Genomic DNA, 26,946 nt, shown 5'->3' with positions numbered 1-26,946 from the left:
CTGGCTCCTTATAGCCCCGGGGAGGCAGGAGTCCCGGACGAGTGGTACGGACATCGCCGACGGAGACCGGCGGAGCGTTCCCCTTTAAACACGGTCTTATGACTGCAGGCTGCCTCAGTGAGACAGACTGACAGCCGGGGACAAGAGGACACTTCTCCCGCTGCACAGGCTGGAGGGTCGCTGGACTCACACGGACTCACCTCAGCCGTCTGCAGGTAGGAGCTGAAACCCTCATCTGCATCACATCAGAGGAACATGCACTTTGAAATGATAGTGACAAGGACAAGACAGTCAATTAAGTCTGAAGTCCAATCAATTATCTTATTGTGGCATTTATGTTTATTTGTTTTTGACCTTGTAATGCTGAGAATATAGTTTCCAACAACTTATAAGTACAAACATATTCAAGTTCTGCTTTTAAAAATAGAGTAACATGTATGAAAGTATAATTGAAGTGAAGGTTATCGAGGGTAAAACTAAAAATATATCATAGCATCATTCTTGATATTGCACTTAAGTAAGATCTAGTTTTGACCACTTGATATTCTGCAGGGTAATTTAATCAATGTACAAATATATTTTACAAGATAATCATACATTATGAAAATTGGAAGAAAAGTATTTTAAAAACATAATCTGCAAAGGCAAGTTTTATCACAAATTGTTTACTATCGTAGTAATAATGATACAATCAATCATTGTCAATATGTATGCTCCTTTATTATTTCGACAGAGTATATGTTTAATATAGCGTACACTAAATTAAAGTACTTAAGTACTGCAATTAGTTACTTTTTGCAACTGCTGATAAACCTATAGACCTATAGACTGCAAGCACTTTGCTTTGGCTTTCTCACAGTGATACTTATTTGCATATATTTTGTACCAAAACACAATTAATAAACAATACAAATATGTAAATAAACTATTTTATGTTGAACAGGCAGCACTCACAGTGTTTTCTTCTGGACTATGTCTTAAAATGCCCAATGTTAGTGTCGATTATCACAATATTGCAAATGTTCAATGCAATGAGGTTTTCACACGTGCAAATCAAGAGTTTCTGCAATATGATCATATCACGACTGTCCACTGGGTGACAGCTCTGAACCAGATTTAATATATCTTCTTTTCTTGCAGGATTTTGTTTTCCAGACCACCTGTTGCACCCTGAGGACACTTCCCCTCCTGAGGCTCTGAGGAAATGCGTCGCCTGCCGGTGGCTTCACTCCTTATTTGCTTCTGGTTGGTGGAGAGGAGCCACTGTAACGGCAGCCTGCAGGAGAGCATGGGAGCGCTGCACACCAGGTTCGCCCTCAGCCTCTACCAGACGCTCACCGAGACGGAGAACAACTCCAACCTGATCGTGTCTCCTGTGAGCGTCTCCCTGTCTCTGGGCCTGCTGCAGTTTGGGGCCAGGGGCAACACGCTCGCTCAGCTGGAGGGGACGCTGGGTTACAACGTCAACGGTAGGGTCCGTCTGAAGGGAGAAAGGGTTTTTCTTGAGTTTGCATGAGCTGCTCCTCATGCTGTGAGAGCGAAGGTGGAGAGGTGGTCGGTGGCCCTCAGTGCTGCTGGTGCCAGGTGGTGTGGAGCGGTGCTGCAGCTGCTGTTGGCCCTACAGAGCTCAGTGGTGTCTGGAGCGGTAATACCTGCCTCCACACCAACTCTAATCTCATTAACCACTCCTGCAGCTTGGCCCCGGGGTCGAGAGGTCACTGTGTTTCATTACAAACAAAGAGTGATTTCCAGCGGCTGTTTCTTTTACGTCCATGATGTGATCTCACACACATGATGGAGGTCCGGGACGGAGGTGGATGATACTGGGATCTGGTTAAGAACCATGGCTTAGCTTGAAAAACATCACAGTCAGGTTTTGGCTGGAACTGTTTTATACATTTGTTTTGTCTATAAAATGTCAGGAAATAGTGAATATGCCAAACATCATGAGAGAACATACGTTTTTTACTGAGGATCGTTTCATCTGTGAATGTTTGGAGTTCATCAGGCTATGAGAGATTGAGAGTACATTAACCAAAGCTCAAATTAATTAAACTCAGTTTTTCTTTTGCACGTTTCTGCAGGAAGATGCTGTGACTTCAAGTAAATTGTTGCCAAAAAAAAGCAAGAGGTTGTTGAGCTGAAAAATTGAAGTCATGATTATTTTATCGTGGGGATATAACAAGACTTTTACTCACGGCTTTTGCAGCAGCAGTGATGATGATGTGATGAGATGTGAAAGCAGAGCAAAAACCTTTCCTGTGCATATTGGTTTTCTTACACAGCTACGAAGTTTGAACTTGCTTCATAAACCTCGCGCTGCTCGTGACGTTCCACCACATCTGACCTGTCCTCCATGTTTTCCTGTCTCACAGACGCTCAGGTACATGACCTCCTGTTGCACTCCCAGGGTGACGTGAGCAACACCAGCCAGGGGATGTGGCTGCAGCAGACGTGCACGTTATTCATCCAGAGTGGTGTCCAGCTCCTGACTGGGTTCACACAGCACGCAGCCGTCTGGGCCAACACCAGTGTGGTCCGGGCCAACTTCAGCCAACCCAACCACACCCGCAGCCCGCAGGAGAGACCGGCCCACAACCATGGTAATCCATCTTTATAAAACAGTTCAAAGTCAATTTCAGAATCTTATAACGAAATTAATGCCGGTTCCTTTAGTCTGTTTCAGCTCCTTGTTTTGGTTTTATGGCTCTTTCACTTAGACGTGCTGCAGGCAGCTGTTTTCAACCAACAAACATGCTCTGATAAACCCACTGCATGATACCCACACACCAAACTGAGAACAGGGAAAGTTAACAACTAGTTCGCCCCAGAGGCAGATTTGTTTTCCTTTGGAGCTAAAAATGAGAGTTATCATTAGAGTTATCAGCGTTATAGTGGCTTTTATTTCGTTGTTATCATAATACAAAAATAAATAAAAAACAACTTTATCGATATAATTTTATGTATTATTGCAAAACGAAAAACAGAGAGAAAAATTGCAAATTTAAAGAAAAGCAAAAAAAGAGAATAACCAGTTCGTAAAACAAAGGAGAATAAAATGAAGGTACACACAAACACAAAAACAACATTCATAAAATCTTTTCTGATAAAAACAAATATATACAAAGAGATAATGTGTGTGGGGCTTTGTTTGGTTTATTAAATTTTATTTATTTTTATTCATCTGCTTCTGAGTCACTACAAAAATCAATGTAAGCAGCTTAACTTATAATTATAAAATTCGGGGCACTGCTTGGATTTTGCTTGTGACCATACTGTAAACAATTGATAAGGACCAGTTCAACCAAAGATATTTTTATTTCTATTAGATATAATATCGCAGGAGAAAAGTATAATTTAAGGAAAGTAAAAAAAAGGGAAATGTGATTTTTACCAAGCGCCTGAGATGTTTGATGACTGACTCGTGTTTTTTATGTTTTCTCTACCTTAATGTCATGGTGTCATTTACAGAAACCTTAAAGTCAGTTATCAGTAACATTTTCACATTCCTCTTTTCATTGCATCTGACCCCATGCGTTACGTACTGTGGAGATTGCTGACTTCTGAAAGATGATTTGCTGACCACCTGACGTTATCATTCAACTCTGACCCTCCCTTGTTTACTTCCAGATGAGACGTGGCCCCTCCAGGCAGGAAGCAGCAGCGGGGAGCTGTCGGGCTCGGGCGAGGCCCAGACGGAGGCTCTGTGGTGGGGCCACCGGCTGCAGATGGCCCTGGTCAACACGGTGGCCTTCAGGGGCGTCTGGCAGAAACACTTCCTCTTCACCAACACCCAGAACCTGCCCTTCACCCTCTCCGACGGGAGCGCCATCAAGGTGCCCATGATGTACCAGGCCACAGAGGTCAGCTTCGGTAAGAGACAGCATCCCTCCGTCAATTCATCCATCCATCCTTCCATCCATCCATCCATCCATCCATCCATCCATCCATCCATCCATCCTTCCATCCATCCATCATCCATCCATCCTTCCATCCATACATCTATCCATCATCCATCAATTCAGGAAAAATGTGCAATTTCAGGTCTTTAATTAGGTCAGTGGTAAAAAGCGTTTTGATATTTGACAATGTAATAAACAAATGAAACCAGAATGGCTCTCAGTAGAGTGCAAACCCCGCCGAGGCCCAATAGTCCCCTTATGAAACCATATTTAAATCCGCTAGATCCGGATTTTAATTTTGTTCCCAGCCAAATTGCGCACACTCATTACTATCAGTTCCCTAAATATGTCTGATTTTTTTCATCGAGATCAATGCATTACTGCTTGTGAAATTTTTGAAAATTCTTATCTCATAATGTTAAAAAATGTTAGTCTGTTAGTCCAAATCCACACCAACATTTAATGGGATCTTTCTTAGCTCACGTCTCGTCCTTCCATCAGGAAATCTGTTCAGGAGTTTTTGCGTAATCCTGACGGTGTGAAAATAACAATGAATCAGTGGAAAGATGTTCTAAGTTGCACATGTGAACTTGTTTGCAGGTCAGTTCAGGACGGCCTCAGACCTGCGTTACACCGTGTTGGAGCTGCCTTACCTGGGCCGCTCGCTGAGCCTGCAGGTGGTCCTGCCCAGCGAGAGGAAGACGCCGCTGTCCACCCTCGACTCCCAGCTCAACGCTCGCCAACTGGCGTCCTGGGACACTGGCCTACGCAGAACCAAGATGGACATTTTCCTGCCCAGGTGGAGATCACACGCTTCTATTCAAATATTGATTTAGATGACTCATCACCAAGTGTAGATCAATTCTAGAGAAGCAAGAAGACCCCCTTCATTTCCTCCTCCCCTCAGGTCAATGGGCAAAAGATTACAATTTTCTTTTGTACCAAGTGAAATATGAATCCTGAATTTATTCGAGCGGTAAATTAAACACACAAATCTTACATTCAGTTTTAAAACTTTTTAAAACATTATTTTATTGCTTTTATTTGTTCTTCTATTGCTTTATTGTTGTATCATGTGTTATTGTTGTACATATTTTTTTTTTATCTGTGCTCTGCTACAAGCCAAATGTCCACTAGCGGAACAATAGAGTACTGAACTGAACAGACTTGATGGAGAGGATGTACAAACTCTTTTTTCCCCCTCTGGTATTTACAGGTTCAGGATGCAGAACAAGTTTAACCTGAGGTCGGTGCTTCCCGCCATGGGCATCAGTGACGCCTTTAACCCGACAGCAGCTGACTTCACCGGGATTTCAGGTCAATACATCAGACAATATTGATTTTTATCACAGTTCTTGTAGGTCGCAGGTCAAACAGTGGTTACTGTAGCTGACAGTTTGTTTCTCTCTGCAGTGGAGGAGGGCCTTTATGTGTCTGATGCTTTCCATGAAGTGAGGATAGAAGTCACAGAAGACGGGACAAAGGCAGCTGCTGCCACAGGTAGACAGGAAACATCCTGTAGCACTGATAATAAGACAGAGCACAATGGAAGGTTTGCTAAAAAAGGAATTTCTTTTGCAGCTATGGTGCTACTGAAACGATCCCGTGCTCCTGTTTTCAAGGCGGACCGGCCGTTCTTGTTTCTGCTGCGACAGGTTAACACAGGTATTTACTTCTCACTGTAAATAAGTCCAACTGTTCACAGTCCAGGCTGCAGGGAGGCCTCCGGAAATGACCATTCCAGATGTTCTGCATGATTTAGCTCCACTATCGTTTACATCATCGTGCAAATCGTGTTGCAGTGATTTTTTTTCAAAGAACTCTACCACCAGATACCTGAGACCTGCATGAATTGTGTGATGCATCAAAATGAACTTGAAGTCTGCATCAATTTGAGTTTAAAACAACCATAACTCTCTGGGTATCCAAAGTCCAAGACTGCATCATATTCCTCTGTGACTCCGCTGTTGTCCCTAAACTTACAAATATTACATATCAGTGAGGCACACGGAGGAACTGGGTGACATTCCTTCACTGCAATTATCATATGCTTTATTTTGAATCAATCCTCCTACCATAAATACATCAATTGTGCATAAATCCACAGCTCTAAATAGTTTATATATAATAAAAAGCTGTCCAGCTGTTTTTGTAATGATGAAACTGTATCCGTGAGCTATTGTTTGAAAGATTTATGTCCTCAGTGGGAACAACGTGGGTTTAGAGCTGAGAGTCAGACAGAGCAGGAAGTCGTAAAGTACTGAGAGATGGACACATTTTTTTGCTTAATAGTTTTTGGTCACAGTTGTAAAACTTATTCTTAGGCTTGTCAAAAATGTATGTGAACTTGATATGATTGATGGATTACACCACTCAAACACATCTGCTGAAGATTCTATAGCATCAAGAAATTTACGAAACAAATACACTGGACTGTAGAAACAAATACAACAAAAACAAAACCAGTAAAGATTCAAAAGAGGTCAGTGATATTATTAAATATAATTAATTTAAAGTTAAACCCCAAATGTGCAGGATTGAAATATTTCTGTCTTTGGTGACCTCTAGTGGTGATGTCAGAAAGCCACAGATGGTCGACATGACAGCACCTCCGCCTCCTCCATATTAGAGAATGGGACATAGGCCAAATTAATTATTTGGCCTAATTCTAATTGGTTTTAATTAGTTCTAAAAACGTAGTGAACGTCATGAATGGCTGCTGAGACTGACTCGTGATTGGTCGAGCATGTGTATTGGCGGGACCTTGATACCGCCGCTCCACACCATGATCACTACATCACAGACTCTGGCTCCAAATTACGCCAAAAGATGGCAGCAGCACCCGTGTGTGGGATTTTTTGGCTTCATTTTTGTACAGTGGGACGAAGTGGACACACGATGTTCATCTTTATTTACATTCTATGGTCTAGAATCAGTGATAGATGTATAAACTGTGAATAAACATTGACAATGTGTCTCCTCTTCCTCATGTTGTACAGAGATAAAGCTAAAATATCCCAGTATAGGAGGAAGGGTTTACTGCAGCCAGCCACCAGGGGGCGATCAAGATAGTGTGGCTTCACTTTTGGGAAGCCGTCATGTCGTCTATCTTTATTTAAAGTCTATGACATAGGACCCATGTCTTCAGGGAAATTATCTGATACATTCTATAGAAAGTGACTTGGAGAATAAAACTGTGGTATGATCCTTTAAACTTAATGTTCCTTACTTTTGTTGTGTTCCTGATTTTAGGATCCGTCTTATTCATGGGCCGAGTGATGAACCCAGCGGACCAAGCACCCTGAAATTCATTCATACCCCGACCCCTATTTCACTACTGGTATTTATTTGTGGACCAACAGGAGGGTCCACGGACACTTCAGGAAGAGGGACAATATTTTTGTACATATCTGTAAATAAAATTTTAATACATGTTTTTACATTTTGGGCTGTTTTGATGCTTATTCTTTCATTATTGTGGATTAAAGTCAAGTTTCTGCCTGATGCACAAACACACACAGAGTCACATCTATACATAACACTTTATTTACATGGCCCTTCACAGTGTAAAATAGAAACTTTATTCATGGAAATACTTACAAAAAGGCCATTTTACGCAGGACATTCTCTTTAAATAGTACTCTAGGGTTATTTACATCTTTACAGTGTATTCAAAATACTCTTTTGGTAGCGGCCTCTTCACAAACAAAGACAAGTATGGCAGATTTTGGTCCCTGTCCAAGGGGGGGGAGGGAACAGAAAAAGGGCGGCCCCCTGAATCAGAAATCAACTCTTGACCTCACTTCAGATTATTTGTGTATATTTGAGAAAACTGAAGAGAAAAAAAATCTTCTGCAACAAAAAAAAAATAGGTAGTTTTTTTTTCTTTTAAATTATATTAAATAAAAATTCTCAAATTTACACAAGTGCATTCACGGTTAAGTGACAAGAAGTCGGTTTGAGATTCACGGCAGGGAGACGGGGAGTTCTGGGAGCGGGACTAACGGTATTTGGCAGCGACCAGCACATTGGGACAAGCTGGCATCCGAGACCTCAGTTCGTCAACACTCCAGTGGACGATGGTTGATGTTGCCCATCAGCTGTTTCACACTAAAGTAAGAGTTGGGTGGTAGTGGAGGAATTAATGTTGCTCCAACGTTATTGCTGATCGTGATGCATTTAGTATCAGTTCCTGAGCTTTTTGTCCCTGTATTTCAACATTTATTACCAATAATGTTCAAACATTCACAATTATTTGACTTTTTACCGTGTTGCCCTCTCTCAGAACCTGCGCTGCAAAAGCCTGGGACTTTTTAAGTTCACTGTCTGCAAATGTACTGAAAGCAGTGGATCTTTTTTCCCTCAGGAGGAAGAACAATTATTATTCTTTCTTACGTTACACCTCAGTTATTAGTTGTCATTCTATTAGTTAAACCACCAGTTGACAAAGTCGAGATCTGAATTGAAGCATGATGAATATTAATTCCATTTAAGAGTTCAGCAGTGGAGTGCTTTAGTAAGCGGAGTGTGGAAATTAGATTTCAACAGTCACACATGATGACAGAGTCTCATCCTCCCACAAAAAATAGAATACCGAACCTGAAAACAGAAGTGAACGAATGAAAAGATGAGAAAAGTACGAATTTTTATGTCTGGATCCCATCTGACCCTGAGTTGGATGAAAACGTGCACATGTGAACCCCTTCCTTCTTTGTTGGCCTATAACATTATGACAGAGAAATCAGGATTGAACATCTCATCCAGGAGCAGGGTGCGCTGCAGAAATGTCCCTCGTTTACTCCTCTTCCCCACTTGAGGGACTATTCCCTTTCATTTGTCGCTTAAAAACCAAAGATCAAATTTAGGGGAGGAGAATAATCAAAGGGAACGCCTGAGGATGAATTCACAGTTCTGAAAAGCGACCGTGGCGGAATGTTCAACAGGCCAAACATCCCATTGCATAGGCAAACACTTCACCTGCAGCAACAAAGATGATTCCTCTCTCTCCCCCTTTTTAATATCTGAACAATGCACCTGTATCATCCAGAGTCAACGCTGCTTCTAGTTCATACTGTGTGTAAACCAACACATAAATGAAGAGTGTCCACCTGAGGGGTGAAAGATCTGAGAGCTGGATGCCGTCTCGTCTCCGCAGGGGCCCCTATACACAGGGGGGAGGAGGGGAAGAGGTGGGGGGGTTATCAATAAGTTCAGTCTGGGATCACTTCGGTCTCAGAGCGGGTCCACGTGGTTCATGTTCATGGATCTGTTGTGAATCTCCTCCAGGAAGTTTTCCAGCTGCTCGATGAGAACGCGCTTCTTGAACCTGCAGAAAACAAACGTTATCTTTCATTTGTTCAGAGGAAACAGTTGAGATGTTTTTACATTTATATTTTCTTTATTATGTGACAACACGCAGATGTTTTGCTGCTGATTACAGCCCTGGGATCAGCAGCAGAAGTCGAGAGCGACACAGGATCTATGAAACACAGAATAGGCACAGATTATTTGAATGAGCAGCAGAGGAACTGGATTAAACTCGTTACCTAGCTGCCTCTTTGATGATGTTCTGGAGAAAGATGAGCCGAGTGTCCAGAGTTCCCTGGATCTGCTTCAGGAGGAGGAAGATCTTCTCATAGTCTGAAGCACAGAGAAATGAAGGAAGATTCATTGATTGATTATTGCCATGTTTCTGTGAAAAGCTGAAGTCTTTGATCCAACTTAATGTCTTTTATTTTTCAGATATTGTCTGATCACCAAGGTGATTTGTTATCAGCTTTCAAGAAAAAGAACATTGTCTAATAGATATTCTATTATAAATTCATACAAAGCAAAGGGACATCTGTGCTAAATTACTCAACAATTAAATTCATTAAACACTATTTATCTCAATTATTTCCCCTTAAGTTTCTGCCTGTTGACTAAAAACTAGCTGATATTAGATCATCACAGATGTTGATATTAGTGTAAATGTCGAGTGATAATTAACAAGAAAGTGCAGAAGAGAAAAACTAAAGATTTGTTGAGAAACAATGACTTTTTGACAGATTTGACTTATTCTATATTTAGATCTTTACTGATTAAAACCATAATTCGAGCAGTTTTTTTCTTTAATCAGGCAAATTGCGTGTTTCATAAAACCTTTTGTTGAAAATGATTGTTATATTTCTAAGTAAGGTCTAAAGACGATTCTTTGGGTATCGACACAAAATCAGGCCCTTTATTGACAAGAGCCCTACATGTTTCTATTATTAGTCCAACCCAGTCTAAAACAGACCATGTTTATTCTCCTTACGTCGGCCAGGTTTCCTGATCTCCTTAGTGATGAGGACCCTCAGCTCATTGTTGACCTTGGTCGTCTCTTCGTGAATGTGCTTCTTCAGAGCTGTAGGCGACAGGTAGCGAGGCGGCTGTTCGTCCATCAGCAGCATGTCCATTCCATCCTCGCTACCCGGCGGCAGCTCCCCATCCGGGGATCGGCCGTTCTCGTTGTCGTCGTCGTCATCATCGTCGTCGTCATCGTCATTGTCTCCGTGCAGGAGGTCCTGGGGTTCCAGGCCCGTGTGGTTCTCTTGGTGGTTGCTCGACCCTAACAGCTGATCCACCTCTGAGTCCAAGCTACTGTCTGAGCTGTAATGGTTCTGATCCAGGTGGTTGATGATCAGGTCTGGTTCAGGTGCTCCATCATTCATGTCCATGTCTATAAGGTCAGAGATTTAAAAGAAAGAGCCATTTGTTTATTTCCTCTGTATAGAAAAATAATCTATTTATTTCTACATTTTTAAATGATATTCTCATCCAAATGAAGTTTGTCAGTCTCGGTGGGAGAGAATGAGTGTTAGTGTTGTTTATTTCTAAACAATTCCCTTTAAAAAGGAAACACCACCATTGTTACACATCACGCTGCTAACTTTTCATGGGGAGTTCAACTCAGCCAATAGAAATGAGAAAACCGTTGTTATCTAATTTCGTTGAGTCGAGTTTGTAGAGCTCACATTTAGAACAAAAAGCCAACATTACAAACTGGAGTGCAGAGTTTGAAAGATGTGGGTATTTATTGCTCTGGGGGACAAATGCCGTGTTCCCATCATGGAGGCTAGAATGTAGAAATGGGAAAGATTCTCACGTTGGGAGTGTTCACGTACCTGGATAACAAGACAATTGTATGACTGCAGAACTGGCTGTGTGGCATCATATCTTTTAAACTTGGATTCAGTTACATTGAATGGTGACTTATGGAGGCATCCATGTGTCTTTGCTTTATTTGCTTTTTCAGGTGTTTCTGTATTATTTGCCCAAAGTCACATATATTGCAGAATAAAAATCTAGTCAGGGTTGGATGTGGACGTGAAAATGATTTACAAATCAGAAACGACATTATACTGAGTTGCATTATAGTAGGTTTACGTTTACACGTAGTAATAAATGAGCCCTGAAAACTCATGAACTGTTTCCATGTCTCACCTGCTGTAGCTCGAGGGCTGGCGGGTGGCGATACTGGAGGCGTGTAAGCTCTACCCAGACGAAGCAGAGGCGACATGCAGCGCCGTCTCTTGGGGCCTCCACCCTGCATGTTGCTACTGTCTCCTGGTCTCTTCCCTTTGTTCTGAGGGCCCGTCACAAACTCGTCTGCCTCGTCGATCATCATACCCTAAGAGAACAGTGAAGAAGACATGTTAATGAGTGTAATTCTACTTCAGGGGTTTCCATGCGATGCTTCATCATGAAAGAATATGAAGGTAGGGTTGATAAGAGTGGGATTAACCTTCTTGTCTAGTTTGAAGGGGTTTCCGAATGTGTGCAGGCGTTTGGGCTGCTCGGGGTCTGCATCTCGAAGCGGCTGAGGGGCAGCTTTGAGGAAGTCCTGGTAGTTGCCCATTTGGGCGATTGGCACGCTGTGGAGCTGGTCTGAATATAATGCAAAAAAAAAAAAATCACTAAACATAGAAGGAGACATCTACACTTGATCCTGAGATGAAAATCCTTCCTTAAGTGGTTGAAGTTCTCCCCCCAAGTGAGGGAAAAAGACAGCGACTTACCCGAGTCTTGCCCTCTGAGAGAACAGACACTGGTGTTGAGCAGATTCCTCCTCATCCGGCTCAGGTGGTCCAGCAGGTGGCTGCGGGGGACGTCGTAGGGATTCCTAAAGCTCTGAGGCTTCAGGCCCTGATAACGACACAAGACGGAGGGGATTGTAAAGCGAATGATCAGAGTTTGAGTTAAGCCTCACATCAAGTCCCAGAGAGATGCTTTTAATGCTTGAAATACCAAACATAGCAAACATCTCAACTTTTCTTAAAAACTCAGGAGGAAAGTCAAATGAAAGGTCTGAGCAGAAAGGGAATGAGTAACAGTGGGATTTGAACAAAAAACTAAACAAAAAAAAAAATCACTACATCCAAATTAAATGAAGCTCAGCAAACATCAATAAAAGAAAAATTTGAACATGACAGAATAACTCTGGTTTATCCTTAACTTTGTTAAAATAATCTTAAAACATAATCTGACCTTGTTGAGCAGAGCCAGATGAAAACCTTGAAACTCTTTGGTGTTGAGCTCCATGGGCAGAGTCGGGCTTTCTCCTGAGAGATTCAGCAGCTGGTGGATGAAGTTCCTGCGCTGGGCCAGAGATATACCACCGCCCCGCCAACGCACCTTGATGCCGGCCTCTGGTGGTTGCTTTTTACCAATCGAGGCAATCAGACGGTCGTACTCGATTTTTGTCTAGAAATGTGAAATATTAACATTAAGTGTCACTTAATTCCCCTATTTAGCATTCATAACGGAATAAACTACTTATAAATGGTTTACAACACTAAGCTTCAAGCAGTTGTGCATTAATGTATTTGTTAACTATAACTTGTCCAGTAGGCACCCATAAGTGATGGCTGCTGTGTAAAAAGGAAATTAATGAAAATACAGACGGGAGAACTGTACTGTTGACAAAATATGTTAATTAATAATCAGTTTAAAATGTATTTGTTATCGCTTACCACTGCATAATAGTATTTTATAAATAACTTATTAAATGTGAATATACTGCTTATCTATGCGAAATAAAGTGTCTGAAGGTAAAGTATTATTGAAACAAATAATATAAAAATAACATTGATGTCACTTTCAATAGAGTAGACAAAACAGTTAAGTACTTTATTATGAGAAAAAAATTTGACTTTTTCCAATTATCCAACTACAGGAAACATGCTAACTGCATTAGTGTTTCAGTTTTCATTAGTCAAAAATCTAATATCTCAATGGAACCTTAAAGGATAAATAAAATACTGTATGTCATCTGTATGAAGACTAAAGGTCTAACCTAAGCCTTTTGTTATTTGGCAGATTAACACTCTGTGCTACAAACAGGTGGTGTGAGCCTCTTTTAAACATTAAGAACAGATTGCCTGTCGTTTTTGTCCAAACAAGAAAAGACCAAACAGCGCAACAACATACCTGCTGACTGAGCTTCTTCAGGTACGAGACCACGCTGTAGCTCAGGCCGTACTCCATGTTTTCAGCCAGCAGGTTTGGTGCTCCCATGATTCTTAGGGCTTTCCTCACAGACTGCGGAGAGAACACGACAATAAGACCAGTGCAGCATCGTAACTGGTTTTAGTGAGTTAATAACAATAATAAAACAAACATTTGAAAAGCTACAGAGTAATATCAAATCCACTGACCCCAATATAATATGGAGGCATAGTCTTCAGGTAGTTCTCAAAGGACTGCCGCCATTTGATGGTTGGCTTAAACTTGTGCACTTTGATCAAATCGTCTGCAAAAAGGAAGCAAACCAACACATTAATACAGAGTCATTTTAAATTAAGAGTTCGGAAATAACTGGAGAAATTGGTAGAGATAGCACAGGAGCAAATACAGAGAGACGGACTGAAAATGAGGGAGAATAAATCCATCAGTCTCACCCAGAAGTGGCAGAAGAACAGGGTAGTTGTAGGGCATCACAAACAGGTTGACACAGTTGAGGGCTGTGCTGGCCTTTAAGTAGCCGAAGGGTTGGCCCAGGTCACTGTACTTGGCACTGTTACACACAAACACCTGAAAGACAGAGCGAGAATCGGCCAACGGAAACAAGTAGGGGAGAGGTGGGTTATGAACTAACACTTAAAAAGAGAAACCTGCACTTTAAATGCTCTTGTGTTAACATTTTTGTTTTTCAACAATATGCAGGTATGGAAAAATACATGCTATAATGAACAATAGAGACCAGAAAATATAATATTGGAAAGCTCATGATTTAATATTTGTGGAGTAAAACTGCTAAAAGGTCTGAAGGTGGCAGCAGAGGAAAGAGCCTAATGAAAATGCTCAGTACAGTGAAGTGTAGTTTATTCTCTGTGCGACTGTGCAAACATTATCATATATAACATATAGGCAGTAAAGGCTGTTGACAACATCTGTAAAGTGGCTTAAAACGAAGATGGTCCATTAGAAACTGAGTTTGAAAAGGTGGAAACATGAAATCTGTAATTTCCCTCATACTATCTTCCAGGAAACCACAGCAAGTATAACAAAACATATAATGGTGACTTCATCATGTTAATATTCAGGTCTGTACCACAATGAATTTATCATTGAACCACCAGGGTTAGTTAATATCACTTCATCTACCAGTCTATGAGATTGATTTAGTAATTTAAAACTCCAACTTTCAGCTTTAACTCTTAAGTCCTTTCTCAAAAAGTGTCTTGTGTGTGTGTGTGTGTGCGTGTGTGAGGTTGTACCTGCCAGCAGGTGTGTGGAGACTTCCTCTCCAAAATGTACTGTGTGAGAGGCGAAGGCTCCAGCTCGTACTTGTCAAAGGGCACCTTGTCAATCACCATGGGCTCAGAGTCCAGGCAGGAGAAACGTACGTGTGGGTGGGCTGAGCGCGGGGGCTTGGTGAGGCACAGAGGAGATGTAGATTTTATTGTTATAAAACCCAGAACAATGGTATGGTATTTAATCAGTTAAATGTCAAAGATATGGAAACAAGTCTAAAAGATGTTATATGGAAGGTGCCATGTCAAACCATACAAACTTTGCTGCTTTAAAAAGGTTTTGATGGTTCTCACCAGCGTGGGGGAGTTCTGGTCGGGCCAGAAGGCCTCTGGGATGGGCCAGTGGCCGATGGGAACGCCAGTTTTAGGGTTGGGTCGTACGTAGATCAGCTTGTGGCAGCAATGCCAAGGCTGCAGACCACCTTTCAACACCTCAGCTGGAGCATCTGTACAGGATCATACAGGAGAGGATTACTTTACAGGTAAAACAACCGACAGCAGCTCAGACAAGAAGCTGTTTGGGAAAAATACACAAGTGTGTAGGCAGTTAAAACATGAAGGTCGGGGTTTAAATGTGACATCCACCAGCTGTTTGTGAGCAACAGTAAAGAAAAGCTCAGAGAGGATTAAAAAAAAAATACTGTGAGTGGGAGAAAGCAAAGAGGTTTCCTGCTAATCAATCAGATGCAGCGCAGCAGCTGTCAACAAGGTCTTACAGAGATGAATTTAGTGATAAATTGTATTTAGACAAACACAAGTGTCTCTTACCCTCCAGTGGAGGAGGGTCAGGCCCAGTCTTCTCAAAGTTTATCACCACTCCACTCTGAATCTTCTGCACCAGAGACTCCAGACACTGATTCAACATCCGCTGAGAGAACACGCTGTAAGAACGTCCTAAACAAACACACAGAGACACACATGTAGACAGTACATATAAATTGATTGATTACAGTGTTATAGGCTTCAAAAGATTGCCATTGAATCTAAATAGAGTATTGACAACACTTTTCAAATCGGACTCGTTTCAAATCATCACCTTTTAGGGCTTTCTGAAGATCAGCAACAATTTCTAGCTTTATCACTTCGATAAATAACTTCCTATTTGTAGCTTTTCTTGTGAGAGACGATAAAGGATTTGAGATTCTTAAAAGCTTAAATTAAAAAAAAAAAATCGGATCCAAAATTATTACAGTCAAACACGAGAATAAATTTATAGCCAGTTTCATAATATTCCAGGATGATAGTACATGATAGAATTTAAAAGTAGAATGCTCTTAGTTTAATGTAAAACGCTGCAGTGTCTGACTATAAAACTGTGCACTTTTAAGCACTCCCTACTCAACAATGTGGTCACCTTTATGGGGTCTTATCAGCCTTTACACAACGGACACGAAAATAAAAAGTAGCTCTGAAGATCTGATCAGGCAGAGGACAGTGAAGGTCACATCAGCTCACACCGTGAATCAGCCACACGATTAGTCTAATTCAGCCTTCTGGCCATTTTCTGCCTCCAACTTCACCTCCAGTGACCTTGTTGTGCACCCATTCACTCGCTCATTTCAAAAGGCTGTGGCTTTGTGTCAGCTCTGCCATCAGCAGTACTGGACAGGCAGCATGTACTGTAGACTGTCAGTGACAATGGAGCTGTGTCATGTTCTGCATTCAGCACCACCGACTGCTGCACACAGCTCTGTGTGTGTTAATCTTAACCTGCCATCAGCATCATTCCAGTCTGTTCCTCCTGCCAGCTGCTTCAACCAGGCAGCATGAGGAGCGGAGACAGGAGAAATAAAAGTCTACTGCTACAACTTTGTTAAAACTGGGTTTTTATTCTGCATCTGGGGGCGTTACTATGATGGAGTATTAGGGCCACTTAAAGGGAGAACATAACAATTACGAGAAATAAATAACATTATGAGAATAAAGTTGAAATATTTTGAGAACAGTCAGAATATTAGATTATAATATCAGATAAAGTTTAATATTTAAAATACAGTTGTAATATTATGAGAATAAATTTGTAATGTTACAAGAAAAAAAACTAATATTATGATAATTAGGTCATTATTCTCATCATCTCAAAATTAGTTTTCTGCTGTCCATTGCAGATAGAAATCATTGGCCTGATATTACGTCACTGACCTGTGAGTGGGAAAATTACCAGTTTAGTCCAGGACCAGTTGGCAAAATCTATTTAACATTATTCAACATTTGGTGCTGAAGTGCGCTTGAGCAAAGCACTCGAGCCCTCCACCACAGCTCCAGCAGAGTTGCTCAGTGGTTAAAAACAAGAGCATGCTCTTTGTTTGTACTGGGATGTTCAGCTTACTCTCGCAAACTTGTAAACACAAGTAACTCTGACTGTTGAGCAACACGGTGCGGAGACAGATCTCCGAGCTGTCCCTCGCCAAAATTAACAAAGGACAGTTGCCAAGGCAATCACCACTTTTTATCCTAAAAAAAAAAAAAACACTTATCATTTCTCCCTGGCTTTGTTTTAATGGATGCTTCATCAGCTGTGTGAGGGAATGTATTTAACAAAGTTATTTTTGATCTAGCGTTATAAATACTTTGAGCCTGTCCCAGCATGTTCCACACAGCTCTGTTGTAACAAATGAGGCCTGTGTTGGTGCAGCAGAGGCTGAGTTGTCCTGCGGGTCGGACACAAAAACCCTGGATCCTCCAATTCCCAAAATATAACTCATAGGCATTTTTCATTACATTTTAAATATCTAATAAACACCCTCATCTTTCAAACGCCTCCCCCACTTTATAATGTCGGATATTTTAGGTATAATGCCCGACTCTAACCTTGATATTTTAAGAATGTTCCTCCAGAGCTACAGAAGATATTACACATGCTCTTCACAACTAGTATACCAAACAAAAAAAATTGTGAGGTGTCTCCTAAAGTGATATTCGTATTCTCTATGAAACCCATATTTCACATAAACCAAACTCCGGCAATCCACCTACCTCCTGTGACCTCACACATGGGAGTGATGGGGGAATCGTCAGGCGGGACGCCTCCGAGGGGTTCAGGCTCCACTGAGGCGTTGCCGGAAATCCGCAGCACCAGGGCGAACAGACGCTGGTCCCAGCGGAAGGGCTCCTTGGTCAACTCACTACCTGGTAGCGGGGTGGTCAGAGGCAGATGGAGCTGGATAGGGGGGGGAGACAAGGACAGCGTCAAAGACAGAGGAACCTTGAAACATTAGTATAGATAATGTGTGAGTGCTGGTTAGAGAAAGACAACATGATGATACTGTATGTATACATTTTTCAAATCATTTATCAAGAAAAAAAACACTCAAATGTGTTTATAACTTCTCAAATATGAATTTCTGTTCGTCATTGATCCCTTTTTAATTGAATATATTTGAGTTTGGCTGTTAAGACTAAATCAACATCAAAACATCATGTTGGTTGTAGGGAGCTACAAATGATGCCCCGTAACATTTCAAAGACCATGGGATTCATTGATTCGTCCAAAACATAATATATAATTAAAAGAACTTGATTTATTTGAACACTGGTTGGGTGCTGGGTTTTTTTTTTTATGTTTGACGCTTGATCAGGTAAAATAAGGGTCACAAATGTATTAACTTGGGCTTTAGGAAGTTTTAAGAGACAATTTTTCTGACATTCTATTGATTAAAATGGTAATTATCAGAAAAGTAATAATAGTTGCAGACCAAATTCTGTTGCAAGTACTACAGCGTCTATCATTAGTCTGCGGTGGCTATTGAACTCAGTGGCTGCTTACAGTGAAGGAGGTAGGCTATGGAGCTCTGGGACTGTTTTGCTTCACATAGTCATGGGATGTTTCTAATTTTAAAGTACTACATAATAGCAGCAGCTCTGTGATTTAAACTTAAGCCTCAGTGACACAGTAGGAGAGTTTGATGCTTGTGTTAAAGTGAACATTGTGGCTCATCCAGCCACACAGGAGGCTCTCCTGATTGGCTGGACCTCTCATCTCCGTGGAGATGTTGGCTGACCTCATCTTGGACTCCGCCGCCACTCGTCAACTTGTTGCCGTCGGTGATGGCGATGATGATGGCGGGCTCGAGGAAAAAGGGATTCCTTCCCTGCAAAGAGAGAAAGGGGGTACACACAAAGAGTTAAGAGCATTTAAAGAAGCAAAGAGGAAAATTCATATTGGAATTTAGCAGCAGTGTATTTATGGCACAAATGAGCACATTAAACCCATCATTATGTAGCTCATTTACATAGATCTATTAAAGTCAAGAGGGAAAAAAATAGAAACAGGAAAAGTACAGAGTGACTACACTTATACCACTGAGACAAGTGTTGGTGTGAATCTGCAGCATAAGTTCACTCCATCCTCCTCGATGGCAGAGTACGAGGATTTATATGAAACCTCTTTTCTGCTCGTCACTAAAATATTTCATCACATCAGCACTCCACGCTGACAAAGTGTAACTGGAGCAGCTCGGCATTTATCTCTATACATCAGCCAGGGGAAAAAAACTTGGCGAGTTAACCGCGACGCAGTCCGACAAGACCCGTCAGCGGACGGTCAGCACGCTGGCCCCCCCATCGCTGCAGAGTTATAAAGGCCGTCCTGCCCAGACAGCGCTGCCTTTATTCATGCATGTGGACGGTTTGAACTGCACCTGAAGGCTGTGGCGTCTGTTGAATGATGGATTTGTCCAGTTACATAAAAAAAAAAACACAGCACAAAGTAAACAGAGAGGGATACTAACCGAGATGCCTGGTGCTGTAGGTATCCATGACAACCTGGACTTTCTTTTCTCCTCCCTTCCCCAAAAATCCCTTTATGACATCAGGCACTTTCTTTGCATGCTAATGAGCAGCAGATGAGGTGAACCTCCCAGTCAACTGGTGTTTTCATCCATGCCACATCAGCGTTTTACTGTTGCTACGCAATTAGGTGCTGGTCATAACATCTTTTAAATTTCATTATAGTATGTCATATTAGCTCATATTGACAAAACAGACTCAGCAGGCTCTGCTCCTGCAGGTTTGTACACCACAGTCTGACAGGTCAGTGTATCGTCGTGTTCAGAGCTGGGACTATTAATCAATCCATCAATAAGGAAAATCTATTTTTTTATATTTTCAATTGCTTAAACCATAATTTAAACAAAAATGCGAAGTGTGCTGGCTTCGTCTTATTATATAATAAACTGAAAACTTTTGATTCAGGGTTATCTGGCGCACAAATCATTTGATGATGTCTCCTACTCATTAGCACTGTGTTTTACCACTTTTGCTCTAATCTAATGTTCCCTTCATGTATTTATGTGAGCTTCTCGTCTTCATAACTGCCATATAAGCTACAGGATGCCTACATTTCCCTGTGGATAAATAAATTTATCAATTACCCTGGGCATTTGGATTTCTTTTCACCATTTTCTGACATGTTACAGACCATAAAATGGATTGATTCATTAAAATAAGATCAATAATATAAATAATCATTAACTGCAACCTTAGTTATGTAAATGTGTACTCTGCTAAAGTCAAGTCCATGTGTAGCAGCAGGATCTCTGGTCTACTAACAAACAGAGCCAGACTGATGGAGACCCATTAGAGCCTTGTTTATCATACCGGCTGACATGTTAACGAAGGGCCAAACGTCAGCCGTCATATCATTTCCTCGCCCTTGTCCTCCCTTAGTTCTGCTCTTTCACTGCTCTCTTAATGAAACTGCGATCAGTGTCAGGATAACCTGCCGGGGGCCGTCTCCCTCGCATCCTCCAAACCTCGCTCTTCATCTCCCAGGGGAGTCACCTCAGACGCATGGCAACCTGGAGGGTTCTTTTGTTACTGTAGAGAGAGAATCACTCCAGGGCGATATTAACTCACCCACTAGCTTAACTCCCCTTTGTCCTGTCCCTCTCTCTCTCTCTCTCTCTCTCTCTCTCTACCCCACTGAACATCTCACACATGCAGCACGAGGATGAAAAATCTAAATCGACTTATCTTTATGAATTAAATTGGAAAGACGAACGTTATTGAGTCATCAGACAGAGCTTCAAACACGCCAACAAAAAAACAAGCTGCTGCATCTCTCTGGCTTGACTTTGATTTACAGCTGCGGAAGCAAATTGAGATCGAAAAATACACACAACAGAAAGTGTGTGGTCGTCAGGGCTCTGATGAAAGCTTTGTCAACTTCGAAGCCTCAAAAGAAAAGAACTGCACTTCAAACCGCTGCTGATCTTCTGTGTGTAACCTGACATGACAGTTTCAGGTAATTTTGTCCAAGTTCAGAAGAAATGAGGTTCATCAGCGACATCATCTGCACACCGTGGCCTGTTTTACTCAAAGATTAAGGATAATGATAAAACACAGTATACGCAGAGTTTCCTTGTGGAGAAAAGATTTTTCTTATTTTCAGTTAAACACAAATTAATTATTTGTGGAGGCACAGCTGTTGCTGTAGTCATTTAGCAATTATCATTAAAATACTTCTTTGTAAAATACACTAGATACCAATAATTACAACATTAGTGATGTCAGAGTCAAACTGTGATGTCAAAGACAGACTGGTCACAAGAGGCTTCTGTTTTGAAACAGATTTTCCTCCAGTTGTGAAACGGGAACAGGAGAAAGAACCCATCATTAAATGATAATTACTGTCAAATCACCCTGTGGTTAGAGGTCATCAGTAACCAGTGCAGGACACCATAACTTTGATCTCTGTGTGTTCCGTTGGAGTTCACAGACAAGCATGTTTTCATATAGCATCTGCTGGTCTGACTGCAGGGCTGGTGTTTGACATTCAAACTCCCAGAGAGAGTCTGATATGCATTATACATGTTGTGTGTAGTGTATGTATTACCCTGTATGGTAGGGACCGTCCATTTAAAATTCAGGAAATGCTACTTAAACATTTATTGTTGCTCCCGTCCTACTGACACACAGGAAAACAGACATCCCGATTCCTATATCAAGTGGGCAGACTCAAAGTTGTCAAACTACGACTAGACTGCTCACATTAATGATGAAACTCCCAAGAGGATAATATTACATTTCTTATTGGATGTTTTCTGTGTTTTTTTTTGCTCTACTGTGAAACGAAGACCGAGGCTCTCTGGTCAGTTTGTGTCACACTACACGGTAAGAAGCATGTTGAAAGAAGACGGTCATGTGTTGCAGATAAGTCATGAGGCTTACACGAGAGCAGCACTCTAAAACTGTAAACACAAAATCACAATTTCTAACCAACACACACACACACACACACACACACACACACATTCAACAACTACCTCCCTAAACTGGAAACAGGCTGAACTGGTGATGTCATTAAGCAGCACTTTCTGGAACCAGACCAGTGACGCTGAATTAGTTCCAGACTTTGTGGTCATACCAAATATTTAGTGTGAGCTTCCAGCTGTGATGGAGGCAAGAGTTGTTTAAATTTCACAAATAAAAAAATGAGTTCTGCAATACACAGACAATTTACATCAAGTTCAGGTTCTCCTTAACTTGCTCAACCTGTCAAACAGTTCATAAAGATGATATTTAAATAATTTCCATGTGAGATCAATTCTTTTGTTTGTTGTTAAGCTGGAAAGAAAATGAAACTAATCCACGTGTCCGAACTAAACACTGTCCGATTGTCAACATGAGTAAAAAGCAGACATTCACGTAAAATGTAAATGATGTCTTTTTCATAAAATGGTTTAGAATATGCTTAGAAAGTAACAGAAGGTGGAGAATAAAAATTTGAATTGTGAAATAAACATTTTAAATATTCTCTGCTCAGCTTGAAAATACACTGACGTATATTATAATTATATCCTACTCTTTCGAAGGCTATATTGTTTAGTTTTTGTAGAAATTAAAATGCAGATGTACTGATTAAACTTAATTTTGTCTGCCCATTTATGTTAACTAGAGTAGACTGCATAAAAGAGGCAGCTCAGCTCACAAAGCTTAAATGACCATTAAGTAGAGAAATTACACTACAACAAAACTCAACATTATAACCTTAATATATAAGTAGGATTTAAGCAGATAGGTGCCATTGGTTTTCAGCTGGGTGTGGCTATTTAAATATCAACTTAAGTGCAGACTTCAATCATTTATGCTTCTAAGGCTGTAAGAGACCATGGATTTTAAATACACCATGCACTTGTGGGCCGAAAGACAAATCTCTGAGCAGCTACGAGAAAAATATACCTATATGATTTCAGAGCATAAAACAAAAAGGCTCAAACTCTGTAGTTAAATCAACCTCAGTTACTGACGACAAGTAGTTCCTGTTTCTTTCCTCTCTATTGAAGTTGTTGCGGTTATGTTTGTGTCTTGAGCACATGACTGAAAGTGTGTGGGGTCACAGTTCGCAGGTGGTTGATGCTTGTAAGACTGTGGATAGGGGTAAGGGGAGTGGGAGAAAGCGGGGAGGATTTGTGTGGGATCTGTGGGTGGGTGCATACAGCACCATGTCATAGAGCGCTTATTAAACCTGATTTTTTCCTGTCTGTCCTCTTCAGCTTCTACATACCTGTCCATAGTTGTCTATCCCAGTCACTAATCTATTGAGATTGAGTAAATCAAAAGCGGTCCTCAAGGACTGGCCAATAGATGTGAGTCCAGTTGCTTGGAGGTTGCGGAGCTCTGTCATGAATGTGGCGTGGCTCTCCTTCCATCCGGCCTTAAAAAAAAACAACAACACATTGTTAATAAAGTGCACAAAGTTAGAGAACAACCCAACTTGAGAGGAAATCAAAAAAGGGATGGTCATGTGTAATAAATCGCACAAGGCAAAACATTTTTTGGCCCAGATTTGGCCCACGCTGTCACACCATCATCCAGACCACATATCAAACCTTGTGGAATGATGGCACTTGGGTGGTCTGCTCCTGTTTGCCACATCTGGGCCTCAAGTAGCCATACCGTATGTCAACCCAAGGTGGCCCGGCCTTGTTTTTGTGCAATTTGGGCCACATTTACCACTTAAGTTTCACATCCACATTACAGCTTGCCTAGAGCACTGCATGTTTGCCAAAAAAGGTCCCAGTTTGTTTTTGGATATTTGGGTCACATTTCTCAATTTACAAGTGGACCACTTTAGACTTACATCCTTTCTGGCCGGGCCAGAAGACGACCAGAAGTGCTGCATCGCTGCCTGAAGTGGCCCACATCCTTATGCTATATGGGATGTTATGTATATTTAAGGGGGAGGTTTTACAAGATATTTCATTCACGGATTGTGCGTAAAAGTATTGTTTTGTAAAACCATTATGGATTACACCGAAATGAACTAAACTAATTTAACAAGCTAAACTGCTGTGCGCAACTTCCATTGAAATGAATGATTTTGAACTGATAACAATAAGTCACTTCCTCCTCTCTTTGCCCAAAACAATAACTTGACAGCACAGCAGCCAAGTGCCTGATGTGGTTTCTAGCAGGGTAGTGAGACCAGCCTGGGGTCATAAATCACAAAGTAGCACAGCGTCCATGTGTGTCGTTACTAAAGTGGCAATTTGGACTGAAACGATTAAAGCAGGAAACTGTGCCCCCACCCCACTCTCTCTCTCTCCCCTCCTCACCCCCTCCTCCTCCCAAGAATATCTCACCTCGCTGTATAAATAACACCCAGAGTTCCTTGCTGCTCGCACTGAAACAAAATGTCGGCCATGTTTTAAAAGGGGTATGAAAAGCTCCTCCTGAAGATCGCCTCTACACAATCGGTGTCGCGGTCACAACGTGGCGGAGCGACGGGGGAAGGACAAGTCAACCTGCGCACATGTAAAGCTGGACATGAGCCGAAAGCAAACTCTACCTTGATCCCGAAGGGAACGTCTTCAAAATTTACCAACATGTACCGGTCCCCTCGGCTCGCCGGATCTCTGCCCCTGAGCTGTGGAGATAGTAGAGAATTATTACCGAGAGATCCGCTCTGACAGGAGCAGCACAAAGATGAAGCGGGGGGTGTCGGTGTGTCCCGTGGTTACAGTACCTTCATAAAAGTCTCAACTGCGCCTTTTGCTATGTCCAGATAGGTAGTGCCCAGATGGGTGCGCTGGTTCATTGAAGCGGACGTGTCTATCAGAAAAAGTAAAACGGGCATTGTGATGGTAATGACACGTTCTGCATGGACTTGGTGTCAGTACAACCGGCCCAACGCAAAAAAAAAACCTTTTGTTCTCCTGCCGCCTGTATCACGTCTCAGCTAGCTAGCTTAGCCGGCTAACTGTCTGCCTCACACATTCTTTCAAAAAAGTGTAAGAATAGTGAGTGGCGCGGCCCTTTCCGGGCGAACTGCACTAAAAACCTCACACCCTGGGGGCAGGTGGTTGGTTCACGAGGGATTCTGGTAGTTTTTACTATATTTTGCTGCTCTTCCTAAGTTTCATAGAAACAAAGTTCCCCCCTCACAGGCACTCGCTGCTTCTCCCTGCACTGAGAGCGTTGGGGCTCGTCCGCCTCTTTTAAGCTGAGCCCCGCGCCCGACCCGCCCCCCGAGCGGTGCTTCGCCGTCACGTTGCAGCTCACCCGCCCCTCATTGGCTCTGCGCGGCGACTCATTACCATATCCAAATAAGGCCAGCGCCGAGCGAGTGGTGCGCATGCGCGTTCGCCCCCGAGGCAGGGACGTAGGAAAATATCGCGTTGATGCATTTTTGTGTATAAACAACAGTATAAGGCTTCTTCACAGCGACACTGCAGTTTGTTGTGTGCGTGTTGTTAAGGATCCGGCCTGTGTGCTTCCTCACAGCTGGTTACACGTTCACCTCATCCTGTGCACGGGCCAGTGTGAGAGACAACCCCTGAAGACTGGAGAGATAAGATATCAGACAATATGGAGGGGAAACATTGAAGTAGAGACCGAGGGATGTGAGCAGGGTGCACAGGAACTAGTGGCTAACACTCACACATTTGGGTTTAATGTGTTGACCAAATAAAGACAAACCTTTCTGAGAAATGATCTGAGGGAAAACAGGTTTAGCTGCAAGGGATTGACATGCGCACACACACTCACGTTTGCACTTATGTCTTAGTGAGGACACTTATTGCCCCAAACACAATACCGAACCCTTAACCTAATTCTAACCCTAAAACCTAAGTTTTACCCCACAAACAGCCCTTTGAAAAAGTGAGGACTGATCACTCTGTAGGGTCTATGCTTTAAATAGTCCTCACACAGAAGTACAACAACAACACACACACACCCTGCAGCTCGAAGATGGCTGTACTTTGTCTTTCTTTCCCTTCACTGCAATGAGTCACATCCTTATAAAGAAATGTTATAAGTGAGATTTATGGGCCAGACATATTGTGGCTTTCTACACAAATATAAACTGCATTTATGTTAGATACATAGTTATTTACTATCATTTACTTTACACTTGAGATTGTCTTCATTTGATTCACAACAGGCTGCACAACACGATTGTGCAATAGAATTTACATAATATGGCTCCATGGAACATATCATCACTTCCGCAAAAAATAAGAGGAAACCACCCTGCAGCCAGCGATAGGAGAGAGAGCAGGAAGGTCCATGATGTCTCTTGTTCGACAAGAGTTGTCTGGAGCAAGAGACTCTCACACACACCACTTCATTTCCCGGTGCAACACTGTTTTTCAGAATAAAATTACACACGTGAAGGGTTTATCCCATTCACAAAGGGGCTAAAACAGACGAATATTGTGATTCATTCTGTTTACAAATGCCTTGTTTTGTCTGATCATCAGGAACCAATTTTGGGATACTTTTATTTGTATTCCCATTTGTTTTAAGATACTTTATCACTCCACTACAATAATTTGACAGATTAAAACTTGGAATACAAAACAAACACATATCTTATTTGATGCATTAATATAAGGTGCACTACTGAAGTACATAAAATAGTAGAATAGTCATCGATCCACCTTAACCAGCCACAACATAAACAAATTGTGTACATGTTAATGCTTCAGCAATAATAGTTCATTAACAGCGATAAAACGTATCTGAACAAACACGTTCTTTATATTTTGATGCACCCAACATTTTTTGACGATACTTAAGTGCATAATCTGTTTGGAATTTAAACATGAATGTACTGTAAGCTTTATATTTAATTCAGTTTGTATTACATAATACCTGAAATGCATTAACATCACAGCTACAAATTATTAGCAATATAATTAAATTCATTTATTCTTGTCGAATTATCAAATAAATATAGTTTTTAAATATTCTCTTTTTTTTAAACGTTCAGAATTTTAATATATTTTTTTCCATTTCTTATGTTTGGCCTTAAATAAACAATT

The 26,946-nt window shown here is 41.5% G+C and overlaps 2 protein-coding genes across 2 annotated transcripts; one reads left to right on the top strand and one right to left on the bottom strand.

Moving 5' to 3' along the window:
* Positions 1-7,347, top strand: serpine3 (serpin peptidase inhibitor, clade E (nexin, plasminogen activator inhibitor type 1), member 3). The gene is made up of 9 exons (XM_035173755.1): positions 1-215; positions 1,141-1,469; positions 2,376-2,603; positions 3,631-3,873; positions 4,503-4,701; positions 5,119-5,219; positions 5,316-5,402; positions 5,484-5,567; positions 7,155-7,347. The coding sequence occupies exons 2-9, from the start codon at positions 1,205-1,207 to the stop codon at positions 7,205-7,207; spliced, it is 1,260 nt and encodes a 419-aa protein (XP_035029646.1). The 5' UTR covers positions 1-215; positions 1,141-1,204; the 3' UTR covers positions 7,208-7,347.
* An 85-nt stretch (positions 7,348-7,432) lies between these two features.
* Positions 7,433-26,218, bottom strand: ints6 (integrator complex subunit 6). The gene is made up of 18 exons (XM_035173754.2): positions 24,645-26,218; positions 24,468-24,545; positions 23,184-23,333; positions 18,679-18,768; positions 17,654-17,837; positions 15,446-15,571; positions 14,972-15,123; positions 14,642-14,794; positions 13,823-13,955; positions 13,580-13,674; positions 13,353-13,463; positions 12,411-12,626; positions 11,942-12,068; positions 11,668-11,810; positions 11,367-11,553; positions 10,198-10,602; positions 9,449-9,542; positions 7,433-9,228 (listed from the first exon to the last, which is right to left on the bottom strand). Exons 1-18 carry the CDS (start codon positions 24,753-24,755, stop codon positions 9,135-9,137), a joined length of 2,649 nt encoding a protein of 882 aa, XP_035029645.1. The 5' UTR covers positions 24,756-26,218; the 3' UTR covers positions 7,433-9,134.
* Between the last annotated feature and the right edge of the window lie 728 nt (positions 26,219-26,946).

Source organism: Hippoglossus stenolepis, chromosome 13 (genome assembly GCF_022539355.2).
Source record: "Hippoglossus stenolepis isolate QCI-W04-F060 chromosome 13, HSTE1.2, whole genome shotgun sequence".
NCBI lineage: Eukaryota > Metazoa > Chordata > Actinopteri > Pleuronectiformes > Pleuronectidae > Hippoglossus > Hippoglossus stenolepis.
Note: the sequence above shows the minus strand (reverse complement) of the source record. Positions and strands in the feature narration are given on the sequence as shown.

Excerpts from the sequence above, each read along its gene's own strand:
- serpine3 (XM_035173755.1), top strand. The coding sequence starts at position 1,205 with ATGCGTCGCCTGCCGGTGGCTTCACTCCTTATTTGCTTCTGGTTGGTG. Across the intron at positions 1,470-2,375 it reads GCTGGGTTACAACGTCAACG|ACGCTCAGGTACATGACCTC; the intron begins GTAGGGTCCGTC and ends CCTGTCTCACAG. Across the intron at positions 3,874-4,502 it reads GGCCACAGAGGTCAGCTTCG|GTCAGTTCAGGACGGCCTCA; the intron begins GTAAGAGACAGC and ends ACTTGTTTGCAG.
- ints6 (XM_035173754.2), bottom strand. The coding sequence starts at position 24,755 with ATGCCCGTTTTACTTTTTCTGATAGACACGTCCGCTTCAATGAACCAG. Across the intron at positions 11,811-11,941 it reads TCTCAGAGGGCAAGACTCGG|ACCAGCTCCACAGCGTGCCA; the intron begins GTAAGTCGCTGT and ends CATTATATTCAG. Across the intron at positions 9,229-9,448 it reads ATCATCAAAGAGGCAGCTAG|GTTCAAGAAGCGCGTTCTCA; the intron begins GTAACGAGTTTA and ends TGTTTTCTGCAG.